At 31.3% G+C, this 22172-nt stretch overlaps 4 protein-coding genes across 8 annotated transcripts; 1 reads left to right on the top strand and 3 right to left on the bottom strand.

The window, feature by feature from the left end:
- Window positions 1–5328: 5328 nt before the first annotated feature.
- Window positions 5329–8762, bottom strand: LOC140968125 (probable mediator of RNA polymerase II transcription subunit 26b). 2 transcript variants are annotated; one of them, XM_073428981.1, is made up of 9 exons: window positions 7720–8762; window positions 7392–7460; window positions 7187–7269; window positions 6791–6843; window positions 6576–6694; window positions 6435–6462; window positions 6063–6331; window positions 5889–5976; window positions 5329–5812 (listed from the first exon to the last, which is right to left on the bottom strand). In XM_073428981.1, exons 1-9 carry the CDS (start codon window positions 8182–8184, stop codon window positions 5685–5687), a joined length of 1302 nt encoding a protein of 433 aa, XP_073285082.1. In that variant the 5' UTR covers window positions 8185–8762; the 3' UTR covers window positions 5329–5684. The 2 variants fall into 2 exon arrangements, with proteins under 2 accessions (XP_073285082.1, XP_073285081.1); XM_073428980.1 differs by having other exon boundaries at window positions 6576–6700; window positions 7720–8761.
- A 5066-nt stretch (window positions 8763–13828) lies between these two features.
- LOC140968093 (mitotic-spindle organizing protein 1B-like) lies at window positions 13829–15469 on the bottom strand. Of its 3 annotated transcripts, none has more exons than XR_012173698.1 (2): window positions 15332–15469; window positions 13829–14351 (listed from the first exon to the last, which is right to left on the bottom strand). XR_012173698.1 is itself a non-coding variant. In XM_073428935.1 (2 exons), exon 2 carries the CDS (start codon window positions 14346–14348, stop codon window positions 14139–14141), a length of 210 nt encoding a protein of 69 aa, XP_073285036.1. In that variant the 5' UTR covers window positions 14349–14351; window positions 14452–15291; the 3' UTR covers window positions 13829–14138. The 3 variants fall into 3 exon arrangements, 1 of the variants encoding a protein (XP_073285036.1); XR_012173697.1 differs by having other exon boundaries at window positions 15325–15469; XM_073428935.1 differs by lacking the exon at window positions 15332–15469 and adding an exon at window positions 14452–15291.
- Window positions 15470–17343: 1874 nt separating this feature from the next.
- On the top strand, window positions 17344–20177 carry LOC140968147 (serine carboxypeptidase-like 45). 2 transcript variants are annotated; one of them, XM_073429010.1, is made up of 10 exons: window positions 17344–17687; window positions 17972–18073; window positions 18184–18279; window positions 18368–18460; window positions 18548–18618; window positions 18728–19009; window positions 19184–19311; window positions 19454–19546; window positions 19627–19744; window positions 19998–20177. In XM_073429010.1, the coding sequence occupies exons 1-10, from the start codon at window positions 17438–17440 to the stop codon at window positions 20169–20171; spliced, it is 1407 nt and encodes a 468-aa protein (XP_073285111.1). In that variant the 5' UTR covers window positions 17344–17437; the 3' UTR covers window positions 20172–20177. The 2 variants fall into 2 exon arrangements, with proteins under 2 accessions (XP_073285111.1, XP_073285112.1); XM_073429011.1 differs by having other exon boundaries at window positions 17345–17687; window positions 19187–19311.
- A 186-nt stretch (window positions 20178–20363) lies between these two features.
- LOC140968148 (10 kDa chaperonin, mitochondrial-like) lies at window positions 20364–21825 on the bottom strand. Its single transcript, XM_073429012.1, has 3 exons — window positions 21622–21825; window positions 21062–21201; window positions 20364–20579 (listed from the first exon to the last, which is right to left on the bottom strand). Exons 1-3 carry the CDS (start codon window positions 21724–21726, stop codon window positions 20531–20533), a joined length of 294 nt encoding a protein of 97 aa, XP_073285113.1. The 5' UTR covers window positions 21727–21825; the 3' UTR covers window positions 20364–20530.
- Window positions 21826–22172: the final 347 nt, after the last annotated feature.

The raw sequence follows: 22172 nt of genomic DNA on the forward strand, positions 1-22172 counted from the left end.
ATTAGTGGACGTTCTCGAGTTTTGAACTTTTCATTACTTCCATAAATGATTAAAATATTTACCTTTTATTTCAACTTTTTTCGTCATGTTTCATAGTTCCTACTCGACAAATGTTTTTCCTAAAATGTTTTGAATTTATATGAAATATATGGTAAAAACCATCTCAATTGACAAATAAAACTAAATTCAATGCCACATTCCATTTTCGGAAGCATCACAAATGAAAGATAAAGTAACCATATTTTTCGTTAAAAATATTTAAAATTCCAACGAACGATGGAATATCATATATAGGCTTTTATATTCTCTCAACAAATATATATATGCTTTTATTTTTATATCATAATTCGAATTGCATGCTTGTCAAAGCTCATTATTGTAGGTTGTCCCAAATTCAAAGTGTACATTAGGGCCACCGTTCAATATTTTTCCATTAATTTGCTAAGTTCTTATTTTGGTAATTGAAGGTTCAAAGTTCAAGAGGGGCTATCCCTTTCCCACTCACTCCTACATTTCTCTATATATAATAATTCACATTTTTTAATCTATTTTACGTAGAAATTAAATTATATTTATTTTTTAAAAATATCTTACACAATAATTATGAAATATAAGTTGTGGGTTATAGGACAAGGGATTTTGCCGGTGATTTAGATACATGATTTAGCATTGTATGCATCAAGCCACGTGCTTTAGGATAGAGTTTTCATGTGAAACAACGAACCATACACATGGATATCATAATTCATACTAAATTTATTAATTTGACAAATACATCGTTTTTGTCCAAATAAATAATCCTTTTCGATGTCTTATTTGTGTCGACATTTGATCTTGCGGGAGAAAAAAAAACAAAATCTGCATTTTATCTTAAATTTTTTAATATATTACATTTTTTTTTTCAAGTCGAAAAGAGGCATCACATGGAATGCCACGTGAGAGGTGTACGAGTTACAAAATTAACATAAAATCAGTTTGCTTAAGATGTGTTTGAATTAAATATTAAATATATTTTAGATGGAAATTTTATATTTTGAAAATGTTATATACAACAAATTGTTTATTCCTCGTTCGAGGAAATTTTATATTTTGAAAATGTTATAGACAACAAATTGTTTATTCCTCGTTCGAATTGCACAATCGGCTAAAATCCACTTTCATGAACCGTCTTTGAAAGAAAATGATGAGTCATATTAATGCTTTTTAAGCACAATCAAAACTATTATGTAAATAATGAAAGGTGGTAAAAAGTGATAGGAGCTAATACTAAGATAAGTCAAAAACTTGTATGAGACGGTCTCACAGGTCGTATTTTGTGATACGGATTTTTTATTTGGGTCATCAATGAAAAAATATTACTTTTTATGCTAAGAGTATTACTTTTTATTGTGAATATCGATAATGTTGACACGTCTCACAGATAAAGATTCGTGAAATTGTCTCACAAGAAACTTACTCTTAAGATAAATATATCAATCTTTCTATCTATAAATTTATATTATATCATTATATCTTATATATAAGAGTTTTTATTTATGAATAAAATAGTTCTGAATCATTCTCGAACTCATTTTTCACTCTTCTATCATTTTGTATTAATTTTATAACAGATTTTAAAATTTGGTCATTTATTGTGTGGACTAGGTAGCTTGTCAACTTCATTCAACTTGTTTGACACCTACAAAATTTTTCGCATGCATCTCATTTTAATTTGTTGACACCATCTCACTCACTCACTCATTCCAAATTTTTTTTCCCAATTCACATTGTCAACTTAAAATTTCATCATACGGTTTTATTGATTTCTCAAACCAAAAATAAATAAATAAATAAATAATGAGGCGAAATATTTGAAAATTTCTCCAGTAGAGAATCGATCGCAATAACTATTTAAATTGAATGACTGATGAGGTACTCAATGACGTAAACTTCTTCCAACACACAGATAAGTGAGTTTGACTACCCCTCGTTGTAATATAAAAATTTGAATGACCGATCATAATACAAATTAATAGGTACTTTGAAGTTAAACCATAGTTAATAATCTGTATGCATACTACCTGTTATACTATATCGGAAGAGAGGCATATTAATATAGGTAAAAATTTATGTGAGACGGTCTCACGAGTCGTATTTTGTGAGACAGATTTTTATTTTGGGTTGTCCATGAAAAAATATTACTTTTTATGCTAAGAGTATTACTTTTTATTATAAATATTAGTAAAGTTGACCTGTCTCACGAATTTTTATTAGTAGAGTTGACCCGTCTCACAAATAAAAATTCGTGAGACCGTCTCACAAGAGACCTACTCATTGATATAAGAGTTGGTATCTTGTAAGACGATTTTACATATTTTTATTTGTGAGATGAGTCAACTATGCTCATATTTACAATAAAAAATAATATTTTTCATTAGTAACCTAGATAGAAGACATGTCTTACACAATTAATCAATGAGACTGTCTTAAAGAGTTTTCGTGATTAAAAGTAGTTCTTTTGTGATACAGTTTTACGGATTTTTACTCGTGAAATTAGTCAACTATGTCTATATTTACAATAAAAAGTAATATTTTTTTCACGAGTGACTCAAATAAAAGATTCATCTTATAAAATTGTCTCATGACATCGTCTCATAATAATTTTTTTGATTAACATAATATACTTATCTTTTTTAGCGTGTTTTAAATGTAATATGCACTTTTAAAACTAGTGATCTTATAATTAATTTTTTTTTTCAATTTAAAATTTACTATTATATTGTATACTATAGGACACTACATTATTATGATATAATTATTATAAATAATTTTAATATATAAAAACCCCGTTCTTATACTATTATTATTTTTATGAAAAATAATAACAAAATAAGGTGTCTAACAAATGTAATCACGCTTTTTGTAAATATTATACTTTTTAAATCAACGTTACATATACATATTTTTTTTTAAAAAAAATTAAGTAGGAAAGAGAATTTGTGGGATCAATTAATTTGTTGGATTCAAATAGCGAATTCTAATTTTACAAGTTCCCTAATTATTTCAAACTAGGGTTACCTAATATTTGGGTAATGTTTACAAAGAAAATCAAGCTACCTCAACTTATATATTTGTCGTCAAATGGAGATATATAGGAGCCGTGCATGTTTTTCCCCCTCATTTTTATTGATATTTGTATGGTATTTTACAAAACACGTTGTCTAAATAATTAATAGACATTTCTCTCCAAGATTTTAATCAATTCGAAGCTTATTTATTAGTTTAATTATTTTTGGATGTGGTGAAAATTAATCGAAGTCGTATGTTCAATTTTCAAATATTTACTGATTCCGGATGGGAGAGGCTAAGGACTAAGTCATTGAATAACTAATTGATGCGATTTTTTTTTACAATTTCCTCCTCTGAATTATTTAGGACGAACATTTGGGTCAATTTCATTGAAAAAGCATGGTTTTGAGAATCAGTCGATATTGCCAACCTCACGAATTTTCATTTATTAATTTATGTAAAATTTGGTTTAATCGATTGGAATGATTCCAAACAAATAAAAATGTATTTTATATCAAAATAATAAGCGAGTATCAATTCATGTTATTATTTCTTTTACACACACACACACACACTTCAGAGAGTGAACATGTTATTTGTTATGTTTTATAAAATCAACGAAATGCCAATTTTCAAATTCGAAATTCCAGAATAAGTGATGGGATTCAAAATTTCAAGGTAAAAAATTGTGTGAGACGATCTCTTGGGTCATATTTTGTAAGACGGATCTCTTATTTGATTCATCCATGAAAAAACATTACTTTTTATGCTAAGAGTATTACTTTTTATTGTAAATATCGTTAGAGTTGACCGGCTCACAGATAAAGATTCGTGAGACCGTCTCATAATAGACCTACTCAAAATTAAATTACTATATATTTTTCTATGGAATCACTATTTAGAGATTGGGGACAACTAATTGATTTGGTGAGAATAAAAGAATAGGAATACAATCTTATCAATTGGAATCTCNATCATCCATGAAAAATTATTACTTTTTATACTAATAGTATTATTTTTTATTGTGAATATCGGTAGGATTGACCCGTCTCACAGATAAATATTCGTGAGACCGTCTCACAAGAGTCCTATTCAATGCAAGGCAAAAACTTGTGTGAGACGGTCTCACTGGTCGTATTTGTGAGACGGATATCTTATCTGGGTCATCCATGAAAAAGTATTACTTTTTATGCTAAGAGTATTACTTTATATTGTGAATATGGGTAGGGTTGACCCGTCTCACAGATTATGATCCGTGAGACGGTCTCACATGAGACCCACCCTGAATGTAATAAGTGATGGGATTCAAATTTTCAATTACTATATATTTTTATATGGAATCACTATTTAGAGATTGGGGACAACTAATTGATTGGGTGAGAATAAAAGAATAGGAATACAATCTTATCAATTGGAATCTCAAATGCAACAAAATGAGAATCAAATAATTCAATGCCAATTGCCAATGCCACACACTTTTTCATATCATTTTGCTATATTTTTAGCATTAGATAAATACTATTATTTTATTTCAAAATATTATGTCACGCTTATTTAATTTATTTATGAGTCATAATTATTATTTTTGAGTATGAAGCATCAAATCATGGGACCTTCTTCATTTCTTATAATAAAGGGAATGGTCCACCAAATTTCATTACCAAAAACATATTAATTTTCAGGAAATACATACTATATATCTACATTATTTACAATTTAGTTAAACTATTATCTAAATCCACTTTCATCACGTTCAAAAATAATATTCTTATTAAAATTTTATCTAAAACATGTTATATAATAAATGATATATACAATATACATATAATGAAAATTAAAGTAATTTATCTTAGGAAAAATAAAAGTCGAGTTGTACGTGTGGACGCGTGCGGGTCCAGTGAATTGATTCAAAATGGGAGTGGAACTGGTCAATATGATACGCGTAGAATTGGAAAAGTAGGGGACCTCATTTAAATTTCATATGCTCTTAAATATTTTCTAAATAATTTACATGTAATTGTATAATATTTCACCACCCTTTTAAAAATTTAATTTTTAGTTATATATATAGACACACACACACATATATATANTTAACTATCTATTTTTCTGATAATATATGCACACAAAACAGGAAAATTTCAAAGAAATTCCACAAAAGACATACAAATGCAACATGGTTTTAACTTGCAAAATAATCTAACTTGCAACTTTCTATCATATAAAATACGATATGGCTGTTAAAAGTAAGACAAGTATGCATAACCTCAACAACTAAAATAAGTATAAATCTTTTTCGATAATTTTTTAAATTTCAAATGTTTTAATGTAAAATTGGCATTGTAACCATATAAAATGCACTTGATTACGTGCAAATAAAGTTAGGGGTAAAAAGGCCTAGACTCGATGACTAACTCCAACTCGTCGTTATTCTCTTCAAAAGTTCGACCATAAGGTTTCTGCTGTGATGGCTAGTTTTATCAACACAGCAAAAGCCTGCTCTTCCGATCGATCACTCAAAGTATACAGTTCATAAGCAACTCGAAACCATATGATCAGACAGTTAGTGGTACACTTAAGCATGTTATGGGTGGAGGTGTAAGAAAGATGATGAATTTTGGATTAGATTCAGCGATTCACCGCCGCCCGTTTGCCCAATGTTGCCTGTTGTGGCTACCAGGTCTGGTGTTCTGACTCCTCTGTGCAAGATTCTGCTTTGGGAGCTCGTGTATCTCCATGAGTTGTATTGTTCTCTGTTTCTTGGCTGTTGACAAGTACAAGATGATGGAATAAGTTACGAAAATGATAAAATCATGTGGCTCAAAGTAGGGGAAGCTAACCATTTTCTGCTGCTTGATAACCCTCATGAAGTTTCCGCTTTGTGACCTCCAGTTTCATCTGAATTGAGTCCTCATTGTCACTCAACTTCTGGTGAATAACAAAAAGATTAACGCAGTAAGATGAAGATCAGAATCACCAGGACACGATAATGATCATAAGTCTATCTGAAATACCATCTTTTGTTGAGGTTGCATTGGTTTCTTTTGGATCTCGTCTTTGTCTGGTTTTGTTCTGCCCAGTCCCGATTCGGTACTGCCAGGCCTGTTTGGTTGTTTAATCAACTTAGGTTCTTGATTTCTCGTTTTTTCATCCTTTCTGTCTTTTGCAGCAGCCCTTGAATCATCAAGATTCAGAAGCTTAAACATGGGAATTCCGGGCTTCTCAAGTCTCGGTCTTCTGCCATTCTGTCTGTTTTTGTTGAATGTCTCACTGTTTCTTGGATCTGAAATAACATTCCCATTAAAAATCATGAACCTCTTTAGTTCACTTTGTCGCGGGGAATTCAATTAAAGAACTGAATAGCAAAACCGAACAAAGAAACTTACTTCCATCATCATCCATGCCATCAAAGAACTGTACCAGTCGCAACCGAGGAACAATGTAACATAAAGAAAGATCTGTCAGTCCACAACGAAAACGTCCATACTTTGGAACATTTTCTAATAAACAAAGAGAAGACACGACACCTGTGAAAGCTCCATCGAAGAAGGAGTGGCAAAGAAAGCTCCTTCATCTAGTGGAGGAGATGGAAGACCTTCTTCCTCTTCTTCGACGACAGAAGTTTTCACAGACTCAGTCGCTACTTCTGCACCTTCGAGACAAATAATTTACTAGTTCAAAACAAGACGTGAAAAGAAAATTCTAGATGCAATGAGTGGTAGAAACTTCTTCAAGTTGCTACCTGCAATGGCTTCCGCAGAACTAAACCAGGCATCAACCATAACCGTCCAATCCCTGAGTTTCGAAACAATGAGAGTAGGCAGTAAGCAAAAGAGATTTTATCATATAAAATACAAGATATTTCAAACTCATTAATGGTAAAAAAGACATAAAAGGGAACACTCAAACTTTTCCATATGCTCAAATCGCAGATCCAAGTTAAAATTTCGACAAACATGAACAAGAAATAAAATGCAATCTGAAAGACTTGGGACTAATTAGTACAGTCCACACTCCACAATCATGAAACACGAATAAAGTAAATAAATATACATACATCACAGCAATCTAGTATCATATCAATCCAACCAAGTTAAGCATCAAACATCTCAATAACAGTAGAGCAAACAGCACCTACCCAACTAAAGTCCTAGCCAGAATCCGAATTTCCTTAGATCTATGCTTCCGTAGAGCATTAACACATTTTCCAACCTCGGTAGCCTGAAGTAGAAACAAGAAAGTTAAGACAGCACTAGTAAAATGTGATAAGAATAGAAAGAATAGATAATTCTGAAAGAACTCGAAAGGCGATTATCTATAGCCGGCAATAGTTCCAGTCAAACCTTAAGAATCTCCACAGACAAAGGCAGAAGCTGAAGCCTCCTCAGGGAATCAAACAATAACAAATCAGACTGTCAAGAAACAAGAGAGGCAACGATCAAACGAGATAGCCTAACCAAACAATCAATAAGCAAACACACTTTTAAATTCTACCATAACAAAGGTATTAATGTATCAATTCATTTGGGCACAAAATTTAGAATAAATATCACATACCAGAAGATATCTTGGTCAATCCAAGAACAAGCAAAAGATTACAGCTAAAAGTAAATGAATCATCAACAAAAAAGCATCTTGACGAAAAACAATAATTCAGAAACAAAATCAAACCTCTTCTTCATTGTTCTCAAGAATTTCCTTCATCCTCATGACCTCCTCATATAACTGAGACTCCTCATCAATCTCATCATTCAAAGCTTCAGCTTCCCCGTAGCTGTAATTACTAACTTGATTCGCATTCATCTCTATTATCTCCCTGTGATCTACGCAGCTATTCACCTTGCTTTCTTTTGAATCTTTACTCCCTCCAGCCTCAATCAGACTTTTACGCTTATCCCCACTGTTTTCAGCACCCTTTACATTTGGAACAGCCAATTCAATTTTATCGCAACCAAAACATTTGGTAACTTTACATGTGAATAGCATCTCAGCAATTCGATCCCTGTTTAATTTGAAGTCGTAGGGGCAATCAGAGGCCGCAACCATGATTGCTTGCTCGATTATACTAAAGATATCACAATTAGCCCTCCTGAAATACTCCCTCCACTTATCAAGAATCACTGAACTGTTGGCCATGACAAAAATTCAATTCCCGAGGCCTTGTCAAATGGGAATTTTAATCAATGGCCAGATAAACAAAAAAAAAAGACGAGTTTTTTATCACAGTTGAGGGAAGGAAATTTAATCTTAATGAGACCCAGATATCAAAATATTCGGATTTTTCAACGCAAAATCTGAAAAGTTATGTTCCTTTTTTATCGGCTCCGGCCCAAGAATTTTGATGGGAACCTCTTATATACGATAAAGAAAAAGAAAAAAAAACCCGACCCTCAGCCGATGATCGGATTCATAAACAGGAATCGAGTACAAGAAGAAAAATGGAAAAATAAGTGGGAAAAAATTATAAATAAATCTGTAAGCTATCCAGGCCAGGGAGATTCTCTAAACAACAGACGAAGACAAAAGTAAATAATCCAGAAACGTTATTGTGAAGTGTGATGGTAAAAGAATTCAACGCATTCCACTGGCGAAATTGAGAGGAAAGTTTTGTGAGGATTGGGGAGAATTCAGAAGAGAATTCAGAAGAGATTAAAATTGTGAAAAAAATTAATGAGAGATAATCTCTCTCTATATCTCTTATCTCTATCTCAAATACCATACAGGAGGATGTTTCACAGAGAAAAAGGGAGACCTTTTATTATACGTAAAATATAATAATTAATAAATGTGATTTTAGTTGTAACAACGTCGAAAAATAAGTAGCTATTTATTTAACGAGGCATATAAATAATTAAGCATGGTTGGATTTGAATAAAACCAGAATTGATCTTAATTTGGTTCGATTTAATATGATTCGATCCTTAAATAATATAATTAGTTCCGGTTTTGGATTGAGTTATACTTTAAATCTAATAAATCTGAAACTGATCCAATCAGTTATCATAAAAATTTGATTTATTTTCATTTAAGTTATTTTTACTTTTAATCTCGTGACTGCTTTTTATATTAATTATAATTACAATTATCACATGGGGTGTCTGAGTTAATATTATATTATGATATATATAATATTAAAATACAACATAAAATTAGACTTTTTTAACTTACAATCTCAACTGTTTTGAAGAGTGGTGTTTGTGTTTCAAATCATGATGAGATTAGTTTTAAATTTTTTTTCTATTATATTATCCGTAAATAGACTTTAGAGTGATCATATATAAAATTATAAGATTTTAAATGATATTCTAATATTTTATTTTGTACAGATTGGCCGTTAACAGTTACATAATAATTTTGGCAACCTACGATTATAATCTTCTCGAATGAATTTGGATATAAATTTGTAGTCAGATATAAAAATAATACGAAATATAACGAGATAATTTAGGGAAAAAATGTATTTTATAATTAAAAATCCTGAATAATTATTTAATAGATAAATTTTTGACACACTTGAAAGAATCAAGATTACTTGCTCTAATGAGTTTTTATTTTATAATAATAGCTACTTGGCACACAATTATACTATCTATAATATATTTTTAGGAAGAATTATTAAAATAAGTAATTGTATGAGGAAATTAAATTTAAATAAATTAGAAATAAATTAAATTAAAGCGAGGGAGAAAATATTAATTTATTATTAAAGTGTGTGAGATTTGGTAGTAAAGCAAGTAAATGTAAAAAAAAAATTGTAATTATTATTTGGAACTTCATAGAGTTCACTGACTCATTACCTGCTAACTCATTCACTTGAACATGTTCATTTATTTAGCATGTTCCTATTTTTTTAATATATATTTTTCATTCATCTCCTTCTCATTCTTCCTTTTTTAACAGTTATGAAAGTTTGTTTGTTTGTTTTTTTTTCTAATTATGATCCTTAAAATAGTGTGGTATCAAATCTTGAAATTATTATTTCATATTTAATTTTATTGAAAAGTTTGAACTTCGAATACGTCTTCGAATTTATAAATAATTATAATAAAAAATTATATCGAAAAAATGTTGAATCGTTAGGTCACGAAATCTCGATGGTAAAAAACTTTCATTTTACTGATTTTTATTGTGGAAAAGAGTGTGAAGTTTTTGCAGATGGCTTATAATCGTAATAGCTAATCTGACACAAAGTATTTTAATTNGGACATTTTCGGCTGGGTGACGCGGTGTCACCGATCTACCAGTAAATTTAGATTACAAGGGACGATAAATGGACACCTACGTGACTTTTATATTTTACAGACGAAAAAGAGTTCCATAAATAAGTCTAAAAAATTTCCAAAAATAAGTCAATATTTATTGTTCTACCCATATTATTTTCTGAGTAAGTATCTTGTGAGACGATTTCACGAATATTTATCTGTGAGACGGGTCAATCCTACCGATATCCACAATAAAAAATAATACTCCTAGCATAAAAAGTAATACTTTTCATGAATGACCCAAATAAGAGATCAGTCTCACAAAATACGACCCGTGAGACCGTCTCACACAATTTTTTACCTTATTTTAGATCCGTGCGAACGGTTCTTAACAAAAAAAATTAAGTAAGTTTTTTGTGAGACGGTCTTATTGCTATTTATTCATGAAACAAGTCAATCATTATATATTTACAATAAAAATAATTTATTTTTGACATAAAACATAATATTTTTTAAAAATGACACAAATAGATAATATGTTTCACAAAATTAACTCATAAGTCCGTCTTACAAGAATTTTTGGTTTTTAAATTTGTTTGCAGCAGCTTAGAGCTCATGTATTTGACAAAACAATATTTTGCCCTGCTTCTTAAAATCTGTTTGAGAAATGTAAGTAACTATAAAAGCAGAAATTTATGATCAGGAATTAATAGTTTTTTTTTTTAACGGCATTCATATAAATTTCCGAATTTTTTTTGTGAATTGGAAACTTGTTTGTTTTAGATTTGGGTATCAAACAGATATAATATTAATTAATTGTTTTAAAATTAATTCTAGCTAGAGACAGGCATGATTATTTGAATATTTAAATTTAATAAGTTACCGAAAACCTTATGTTGTAAATTTTCGATTGAACTTTTTCCTCTCCAAATTCAACTTCACTAGTTTTTATTTATTTATTTATTTTTAATTTATCGTGAAAGATACAATGAGTTTGACGATAGAAAATTTATTTTTCACATGAAAATTAATTTTTGTACAAAATCGTTTCCTATTTAAATTAGTTAAAGAACACACGTCTGGTGAACAGAGTGTCGTTGGTCATGTTTAAATGAGTCGCATTTCACGTGTAATCATGGCGTGTAAGTCGTGTTTGTGAAGCAGCACGCTATTAATTAACTCGGTGGCAATTTGGCGGTGAAACGAAGCAAGTAGACAGACATCCATCTCCCTCCCTCCCTCCCTCCCTCTCTCTGTATCGTGAGACCCACTCTTTATCCTGCATCAATCTTTATCCGTTCTTTTAAAATAAAGTAATAAAAAAAATTTATTTTTAAAGCTTAGGATCACATTTGCAACTACGACTGACATATATATATAATTTTAAAAAAATTTTGTTTTTTGTAACAAAATTAAATTTGTTATTTCCTCTTAACTAATTTCATAGTAAATACAATATGGATTATATACGGAGCTTCGAATAGGGTTATTACTGCTGTTTGAAAATAAAAAGAATTCGCAGCAAATGGTTGGTGTTGATGGTGACATTAAAGGGCAGTATTGGCCATAAAACAAGGGACACGTTTTTGAACAAAGAAATCTATTTGAAATTCTACGCAAACAACACAGAGGCAATGGGCGACTCAGTCTCATCCTAATCGTATCTTTTTTTATTAAAAATTGTCAATACCTTTTTCTCTGACAATTTTATGATGTATGATTGTATTCCAAATTCCCCAATTCTTATCCTTTTTTTTTTTGTCCCCATTCGAGCTAATATTTGATCATTTGTATTAAATAAAAATGTTCCCAAAATAATTCTTTATTTTCATTTATTTTTTTTAGTTGACTTTCAAACAAATCAGACGTCTCTTGTGGCAATCTGACCTGTCTAATATAAATTAAATTATAATTTTTAATAAAATAAATAAATTTTATGCTAGATATAATATTATTGATATTAAATAATTAAAAGTTTGATAGTCTGATGATCAAACCGGTCAATTTTTTTACCTTAGAAAAATAAATTTAAAAAATTTACGTTCAAATTGGTTTTTATCCGCTTTGTTGCATTTGGAACTATAAGCTCCCGCACCAAAACCCGTCACATATATATATATATATAAAAGTTAAACACTCACCGTGCACATCTATGTGAGTATCGATGAAGTGTTATCTATCGTGAGTGTCAATTCGTGACACAATGATATTCAAGAGTTACAAATAATAAAATATCAGGTCTATTATAAGACGGTCTCACGAATCTTTATCTATGTGACTGGTCAACCCTACCGATATTCACAATAAAAAATAACACTATTAGCATAAAAAGTAATATTTTTTATGGATAACCCAAATAAGAGATATGTTTCACAAAATACGACCCATGAGACCGTCGCACATAAGAACATTGGAGAATTTGACTCATCAACTTTCTACAAAGTTGGTATGGAGAACATGATAAACATGTAAAGGGAGGTTAACGTTTATAGTAGACTTGTAAATCAAACCTTAATTTCTTTGCTACTTCGAGTTGTTCCACAACTTATCTTCATTGTGTTACGTTTAATATTTTAAGATGTGTTCAATCAACGACTAATTCTAACCAATTTTTATGTTCGATTATGTTTCGAGTTTGAGACCTTATTATTATTGGTGTTAACGAATGGAAACACAAAATTCATTGAATTGGATTTGGATCGAGTTTGTTCAAAGTCAAGTCAAAGGCAAGGCCTACAAATTGATCTAAATTAAAGTTTTTATTTATTGAAGATATCACAATGCATTTTATGTTTTAGATTTGTTATATATATAATTATAACAATTACTCTTATTAATGAGACATTTGGAACCAAAACTAAAATACAAGTATTTTTTAAACTGTTTTGAGATCACCTTTTCTTTTCTTTTCTTTTTTTGGGAAAGTGCTACCTCATCATAACAATTTCAATAGTCACTCAACTATTTTATTTTTTAAAATAAAATAAAATAAAATAAAATATAGGATATATATAAAAATTAATGAAACCAAAAGATTTTACCATCCTATTTGTACATTTTTTTTCCCAAAATAGAAATATATAATTGAAATGGTTTAAAGTCGGTAGCTTCGATAGGTTAACCTAAGCATATTAAAAAAGAAAAATAAAAAATCCCATTCTGCAAAAGAAAAATAGTGAAGGGTAAAGTTAAAAAAAAAGTAGTTGGTCAATCAAACTAATCCTTGTATACTCGGATATTTGAAAATCGAAGTCAAATGTGATTGCGTACATACTTGGATTTATTTCTTTGCTTTTGTTGAACTTACATAGCGGTGTTCGATGGGCTTCAAAGTCAAACTAGACCAATATAAAAAGGGCCATTATCAAAAGCTTGATCCTTTTGTTTTTAAAATATTAATCCTCAGCCCGATTCAATGTATAAATGAATATTTCACGAAATGGAAAAGACAAATCTAAATNGTATACTTGGATAAAAAGATTTGAAAAATGAATTTTAAATATATGGATTTTAAATCAATGTGATTGTTCGGATCAATTTAAGTTGGATGAATTTCAAATCCGTAACTTGCTCATCCATGTAAAAAAAATGTTAATTATAATGGATTTGAAATATAAACAAGATGATTGCCATTTCAAATTCATCGTTCAAATCACCACATATCAGATCCGTCTTTCCAAGCGGAACCTAAGGGTATTTGGTTTGAAACATACAGGTTTGAGATCACTCAAAACTATTCAACTATATCTGTATTAAAAAATTAACACATTCCAAATCCTTTTGCACAAACACCGCTGAGATGATCAGTTACCAGCTTATGGTTGATGTGAATAATGGCCTTGTGACTGGATGAACTACCAGAAACAAATTTTTTGTTCAGATACAAGGTTAAGGAGGTGATGTAGAGGAAGAGGGAGCTAGTGATTCACTGTGATGCTCCTTGAGTACAGCAGCGAGTGATTCCGGGTTGAGACCCATCTCACAAAGCGCTATCAAAATTGATAGAGTATGGCGATCGAGCCCAGTTTCAAGAATGTTCGACATGTGGAACACCAAGTCCAGCGACTCTCGTGCAGTTCGTGCAGCTTCTGGGTCCATTTTCTTCATAAAAATATAATTTTCATCAGGGTAACAAAAAATTGAAATAAAAATAACAAAAAGAAGATTTATTTGGGTACATGATTGATACTACGTCTCATACGTTATCATCTCCAAGAAAGAAGTGGGAAAAAAGCAAAGCAGCAGCAGTTCAGCCAAGCCCAGAGAGCCAGTGCATTACATTAAATGCAAAGAACAACAAGATGAAAATTCAATTGCTTCGCAACTTGGCACATGAAACAAATTATAACTGAAAGAGAAATGTGGCTATAATTGATTATAAGTGGTGCAGCTTTAATTTGAATACTCCCAAAATCTTCCCTTTTCAACCCCAGTATATATTCATGGCGATTGCATATGGACAACATACCCATTGAAATACCTAAATTTAAAGACATTATTCACAGGTAAAGCAGGATTTAAAAACCGAATTTCAGCAAGAATTCAAAATCTTTGGCTCACCCGTGGATAGATCATAGAAGAACATAAATCTAACCTATGAATAGAAATTTACGAACCCTAACCCCCAAATTATTCAGCCAATCAATATGGGTTGTTTGGCTACTTGTGAAGATTGTATCTTCAAAAAAATAACGCCAAATTTTTTTAAAAAATGACGTAATCACCGCAGTTCCAATATTCACATCGTCGTATAATCATTCCAACAAGCAAACTGAAAAATTATAAAGGAAGTCTAGCTCAAGAACACAACCTTCAAATTCTTAATCAAAATCCCTAAATCTTAGAAACTAAACACATAGGTAGTAGCATTATAAAGATTATAAAACACAAATAAAAAAAGTTGCGAATTTAACCTCTCCCCCTAATCCCAAACCCTAACATCGACAATCAACACCAATCAAATTCTTAAACCCAATCGTCATACAAGACAATAATCATAAATACTTAAAATTAAACAATGATAAAAATGATTTAGTTAATAAATGACAAAGAAGAAGGAATAGCAAAGGAATACCATTCACTTCGATGGAAGGCTCTCCCCCCTGTTTCACTCCTGGTCAGTGGAAGAGACGTTGAATTAATAAACTTACATCTCTAACACTTTGTTAAATCAATAAAATTATTTTTAAAATTTTTCCCCAATAAAATTTTATTATTATTATTATAGTAGAACGCTCCATAAAATACTGCTTTAAATAAATTTGGATGAAGTCCTGATTAAAGTTACAAATATACCCTTTATATATATGTGTATATATATATATTTTTTAAATTTTTTTTTTATTACTTTGATGTACTTTTAGTTACCCCCAATCCCCATAACTACATGTTCCTTAAGTTCCCTGAGCCCTCCAGTATTTACATGAATACATGCTATACTTCTTCAAGAGGAAATTGTAAAAAATGGTCCAAAATCATCCACTTAAATTTTGATTTTGAAAAACCAATGAAGGTCTTTATGCTACATGATTGGAGAGTTGAATCAAAATACTACACAAAAATTCTATGTTTCGTAGCTAACATTATTATATATATATATATATATATAATTAAATTTTATTATTAGATTTAAAATTTTGATATGCTCCATCACATCTAATAGATGCGTGTTACATCATAAATAAACACAAATGTGAGCACAGTTGATGGACAACAGTAAAAAACTATATATATATATATATATATGTGTGTGTGTGTTTAATATCCTCTTAGCATGTTTAGTATATTAGTATTATTAAAAAAGAGCATGCTAGAGTAATTATCACGAGATCTAGAATTGCAAAAAGCCACTTGAACCCTTCAATCCATTTTCCTTGGTCTTTTTTTTGATAATGGTTTTGTTCTTTTCTTACATATATCGATAGCGTCATCATTAAAGTATTGTTTTTTGTCGATAGATGGATATGTGCCAAGCGAAACCCACAACTAAGACCGATAATATACAAACACAAAACTTACACGCAAATCCATTCCCCGTATAAGATAACTCCATTGGTCCCCATCTCCCCAAACTTGTATTACACACGCACAAGAATAATAATAATAATAATAATAATAATAATAATAATTTGTTGACGATGTTACACCCAAGGAAATTAAAAAAAAAAATTAGTTCGAACAATATATCTTTCATCACTGGCCATCAATTCAATTATTATCTCTAATAAAGAATGATTAAATTTTATGGATATGAGTGGGCACAGGTTGTATTGTTTTCATTTTTTAATCTCGTATTGCCTTTTCTATTGTTTTCCTGGCTCTCGTTTCGAAATTCAGATTCAAACCTGTGTATAAAGTTCCAAGCAATAGGGCCACTGCCACTTTCTTGTTTTTTCATTTTTTAAGATGAGTAAAAGTTTTAAGAGAAAAATAAAAAGGAAAATTATTATTAATTTTAAACACACGTAGTTTTAAATATCTATACATTTTAATATATTGGTTTCTTTTATAAAAATTTCAAATTGCGTAACAAATCAAAATTCAGATTATAGACGTTAATATGTATATGAATCTTATATATATAAATATCTTTACTTGAATGAAGGGAAATATTTATGTATTTTTTTTTTCAAATATCACAAAAGTTCAATAGTGATGCCAGTGGAGCAGAGTAGACTAGGGCCAGGATCCTCTGCTGTGGGGAAACCCACAGCAGAGGCTGCTGTTCATTTAAAAAAAAAAATTATTTTTTTAAAATTTAATATTTTTATATTTTAATTATTTTAAAAATCAAAATTATATTTTTTAAATAAAAATATGTGATTAATAATCCAATTTAAAGTTATAATTTTTTTGATTACAAATATATATTGTGGAGGATAAAATGACGTAATTCTTATTATTTTTTCAACTTTTTTTAAAAAAAATGTTAATAAAAATTTAATTTTTTTTGTTACAAGTATCTAATTTTCCATATAATATCACCATCTGCAACAGTACAAAAAGTGCCTCAAAAATCAAAATTCAATATCGAATCATTGGGCACATTTAATTATCAATTAAGATATTTAAACTATATATTATAGAGTTATGTCACATAGGCAATGTAATTATGTAAACCACAAATCAGTCCTCCTTTTCCTGTTTCTCGTCTTTCTGTGAACACACTAACACACACAGTTACAATCATGGTGTCTCAGCTGCAGCCATGGCCAATCTTTGTAATCATCTGTGCATTGCAGATGTATTTGGGGGCTGTAGAATCCTATTTAAAAGCTGATAAAATAGTCACTCTACCCGGCCAACCAACGGTTAATTTTCAGCAATATTCAGGTTATATTACCATTGATCAAGTGCAGAAAAGAGCATTCTTTTACTACTTTGTGGAGGCTGAAACTGAGCCAGATTCAAAGCCTCTCGTTCTTTGGTTGAATGGAGGTAAATTACGCTCTGTCTGTGTTTTGATGCGTGCATTTTTGTTTCTTGAAAAACAGAGTGGATCCCAGAAAAATAGTTGATCAATGTGATGGGAAAAGCAGAAAGAGTCGGTGAAAAGTGAACATGTCGTATCTGTAGCCCGTTTAACAAAAATGATTAAACCAAATTGGCCGACTTTACCAAACACTTTTCATACATCCATTCATAGAGAGAGTGCGAGGCATCCGATTTTCGGGTATAGGCGTTCTTGGATTTGATAAGATGCAATCTTTTTGATATTTCAGGGCCTGGATGTTCATCTCTGGGAGCGGGGGCTTTCAGTGAGCATGGACCCTTTAAGCCAAGTGGCAACATTTTGGTGAAAAATGACTATAGCTGGAATAAGGGTGACGCTTTTTCTTCAACTTATTGCATATAAAATGTGTTTTCCGGATTTATTTGCCAAAATTTTGACACCCCTTAGCAATTAATGGAATATTTTTAAGTGTACTTACAGAGGCAAACATGATATACTTGGAATCACCTGCCGGGGTTGGCTTCTCTTATTCTACCAATAAATCCTACTATAAATCTGTGGACGACGAAATGACAGGTTCCGTTTACTAGAAAACAGATGACATTTTAATTTTGCAATGAACAAGTATAGGAGTCCTTTTAAATGAACGTTTGCTCTTGTTTAGCTAAAGACAACCTTGTTTTCCTCGAAAACTGGTTCGATAAATTCCCGGAATACAAGAACAGAGATTTTTACATCTCAGGGGAAAGTTATGCTGGTATGTTTCTCTTGATAGGGATGTTTATGAAAAATGAAGCTGCTTTTTGTAAGTTCAATTTGAAATAAAGAAGTTGATTCTCACCAGGGCATTATGTTCCACAACTAGCCAACCTCATTGTACAATCTAAAGCAGAGATCAATCTTAAAGGAATTGCCGTGAGTAATAACGATAAATACGTCAATTATTTCGTTGAAATCATGAAAAATTTAATGGTGAACTATAGTATTTAAGCTGACTTCTTGATTATCTTGCGATTACTATCAGATAGGAAATCCACTTCTTGAATTCAATACTGATTTCAACTCGAGGGCTGAATATTTGTGGTCACATGGACTGTTATCTGATGCTGCATATCATGAATTTACATTTGTTTGCAACTATTCACAAATCAGAAGGCAGTATCAGAACGGAGCTCTTACACCTGTCTGCTCTCGGGTTATAAGACTTGTTTCTGCAGAGATCGGAAAATTCATCGATTCTTACGATGTTACACTCGATGTCTGTTTGTCATCTGTTCTCGGGCAATCCAAGGTTCTAAATCAACTGGTGAGTGATGTTGTCACGTTGCTCCTCCTTGCATTCTTTTATCATTTAGTTTTTGCAAGTGTGTTCTTGGATTAATTGTTGTAAGATAAGTATTTTGCATAAAAAGTCGATTTTTTTTTATAAAAAAATTGTTGTTAATTTAACTAGAATGGTTTTATGTTGGATTGTTGTTAGCAGCAAGATGAACCCAAGATTGATGTGTGCGTAGAAGATGAAACAGACGTGTACTTGAACAGAAAAGATGTGCAGAAAGCTTTCCATGCGAACCTTATTGGAGTCAACAAGTGGAGCATTTGTAGCGAGTAAATCTCATCTTCTCTCAAATTACACAAAGCCCAGATCCTAAACTTTATTAACCCTTATTTACATTTCGTGAATCGAAGTGACTAAAGAACCACGATTTCGTTTAATATTTGCGCTTTCAATGCAATACTTTGGTGGCAGTGTTCTACATTATTATTTCCAGGATCTGGAGACGCCGACAATCGGTATTCTGGGTTCTCTTGTCAAGTCCAAGATTCGTGTCTTAGTTTACAGGTGAGTTTTGAATGTTAGTTATAATCGTTCCACCTCTTCTTTCAGTTACCTAATGGTTATTTTTGTTGGAAAATTCTCAGTGGCGACCAAGATTCGGTTCTCCCACTAACCGGAACGCGGACTCTGGTTAACAACCTGGCAAAAGAAATGGGATTGAACACAACGGTGTCATACAGCGCCTGGTTCGAGGGAAGACAGGTTGATTCAACTTAAGTATGCCATTAAATTAAATTAAGAATATGAATACAACCACGTGCGAGTTAAGCTTGTGTTGTTTGTTTTGAAACTACGAAGTTTTACCAAATATTTCTCCATGCTCGTCCATTTTCTCCCACTTTTCTACAATTCTTGAATCCACAGAACAGATTTGAAAAACATACAATGACACGTAAAGAATATGGATCTCTCACATGTTTTAACAACTTAATGGGAACTATTGGGAATTTTACAGGTTGGTGGATGGACGCAAATATATGGAGACTTCTTGTCATTTGCTACAATAAGAGGAGCTTCTCATGAAGCACCATATTCCCAACCCAAGAGATCGCTGGTTCTGTTTGGTTCATTTGTTCGAGGCCTGCCACTTCCTCGAGTTAATAGAGTTGTCATCGAGACAGACCCATAGCGACGCCATAAATACTTGTCAGTCGACAAATTTGTCATTAATTGACTTTGTTCCGGAGAGGACATGCATCTAAATGTATGGTTTCCCGGATTTCAGCTTACTTTCAAATTTCCATATGATACAAACCGAAGTTTACCAGCCATCACTCCGGATTGGATTTTTGTTGCGAAAATCAGTTCCATAGTATTATAATTCATGAGAATCAGTTCAATAGTATTATAATTCATGAAAATGGAAAATTGTTTCACAAAATAATCCACCATTCTCCATCGAAATCATTGTCAGACAAAATGGTAACTAACATAAAATTTAAAACAAGTATGCTTCTCTGCGATGAAACCTAATGGTGACATTCTGAATTACTCGTGCAGAGTTCCCAGAATGTCTTCATCTCGATACAGATGATACCTGAAAAATCAACAGCGAAATCATTCCACACAACCAGCCTAGCACAACTGTAACAAGCTCAAATGGCATCCATACAACCGATCAAAACAGGTAAAAAACAAAAATTATTAGTTTCAAGAAAAACAATGCTTATATCTGTGTTAAAGCTCTTCCATTCCAGAAAACATCAAACATCAATATGTCCAATTCGATGCTTAAAAAGATTTAACTTGAACCGCTGTCATTACTCATTAGATACGAGATTCAGTGTGATGGTGAGCTGTCAAATGCGGTACAATAATTGAAATATAATGCTTAGTCTGCTTTTTCCAGTTAAAATGTCAACAAGTTTATACCAAACTAGTTTCATATACCTAGTAGCCGTGGCACAAACAAGCTGACCACTTTGTTGAGGTAACAAAAACAAGAAGAAAAACGCATGACAAGAAAATTACAATGCATGATCCCCATCAAACAAGAATCAACCGAGATAAAATACTTACGCTGTTTCACCAAGCTTCACTTCAGTTCCTCCGTATTCCGGGAGCAAAACAGTATCTCCTTCCTTCAAACTCACGGGAATCAGCTTTCCTTCCAGATCACGACATCCGGGGCCAACAGCCACAACTTTTCCAGAGTTCAGCTGAATCATCAAACAAATCATATCAGCAAATACAGTAATTAAATCTAGGAATCAACAACTACAAAAAGCTTCATTCTGAAAACAAATGTTTGGGTTCTGGAGAGAGTTAAGGAAAAAGGAAAAAAACTTCTTCACCAAAGCATCTGCAGTTTATTTTTTTAATAGCCAAACAAGCAACATTATCCTCTATTCTGGTTTTTTTTTCATCTCCTTCTTTGTCTTACCATTTCCCCAATTTCAGCCTGGTCTATATTACCAGACATGTTGCTCTAATTTTCTCAACAATTATAACCGAGTTTCTCTAATTCAGACAAAACCCAGAAACCAAATGAAGTAAACTTAGTTTAATACAAATTAAAAAACTAAAATAGACACCGTAAAAAGAAGGAAATGTGAAGAGGGGTAAAGTGGAGCAATTACCTTAGATGTCTTCTCAGGAAGAAGAATACCCGCATTGGTTTTTGAAGGAGGAGTGATTTTTTCAACTAAAACGCGGTTCAGGAGTGGTAACAGGCGCTTCGCCATTGTTTTTCCTCGAGGAACGATAATCAAGAAGAAATGGTGGCAAAAGAAAGAAACAGCACTAGGGTTTTGGATTCGGGAGAAATGTATATAACATAGAAGAAGAAATTTCTGGAACTATTTGGCGAAATTACCAAAATGACATCTGTATTGGAAGAGTGTCATATGCTTGCCACTAATTTGATTATTCTAAATATAATTAATCGTATTCTATTATATATTAATTAATATTATAACTTTTTATCCGTCATTAAATCAACATTTTTTACATGATATTTATTATATTATAGTATATTTTATCTATATTAATATGATAAAGTTATTATTTAAAAAAAATACATTTTGAAAAATATCGATTAAACTTAAAAAATACACTAACATAATGTTATTATAAAGATTTCATTGCAAAATAGGACTTTACAAGGCAAAGAATACATCAAATATATATA

The sequence above is a fragment of the Primulina huaijiensis genome, unplaced genomic scaffold (assembly GCF_012295235.1).
Source record: "Primulina huaijiensis isolate GDHJ02 unplaced genomic scaffold, ASM1229523v2 scaffold3245, whole genome shotgun sequence".
Lineage (NCBI taxonomy): Eukaryota > Viridiplantae > Streptophyta > Magnoliopsida > Lamiales > Gesneriaceae > Primulina > Primulina huaijiensis.

Excerpts from the sequence above, each read along its gene's own strand:
- LOC140968125 (XM_073428980.1), bottom strand. The coding sequence starts at position 8,184 with ATGGCCAACAGTTCAGTGATTCTTGATAAGTGGAGGGAGTATTTCAGG. Across the intron at positions 6,701-6,790 it reads TTCTGCGGAAGCCATTGCAG|GTGCAGAAGTAGCGACTGAG; the intron begins GTAGCAACTTGA and ends TTTGTCTCGAAG. Across the intron at positions 6,332-6,434 it reads TGGCATGGATGATGATGGAA|ATCCAAGAAACAGTGAGACA; the intron begins GTAAGTTTCTTT and ends ATGTTATTTCAG.
- LOC140968093 (XM_073428935.1), bottom strand. The coding sequence starts at position 14,348 with ATGGACCCAGAAGCTGCACGAACTGCACGAGAGTCGCTGGACTTGGTG.
- LOC140968147 (XM_073429010.1), top strand. The coding sequence starts at position 17,438 with ATGGTGTCTCAGCTGCAGCCATGGCCAATCTTTGTAATCATCTGTGCA. Across the intron at positions 18,280-18,367 it reads TGTGGACGACGAAATGACAG|CTAAAGACAACCTTGTTTTC; the intron begins GTTCCGTTTACT and ends GCTCTTGTTTAG. Across the intron at positions 19,547-19,626 it reads ATTCGTGTCTTAGTTTACAG|TGGCGACCAAGATTCGGTTC; the intron begins GTGAGTTTTGAA and ends GAAAATTCTCAG.
- LOC140968148 (XM_073429012.1), bottom strand. The coding sequence starts at position 21,726 with ATGGCGAAGCGCCTGTTACCACTCCTGAACCGCGTTTTAGTTGAAAAA. Across the intron at positions 21,202-21,621 it reads TTCCTGAGAAGACATCTAAG|CTGAACTCTGGAAAAGTTGT; the intron begins GTAATTGCTCCA and ends TTGATGATTCAG. Across the intron at positions 20,580-21,061 it reads GTGAAGCTTGGTGAAACAGC|GTATCATCTGTATCGAGATG; the intron begins GTAAGTATTTTA and ends TTGATTTTTCAG.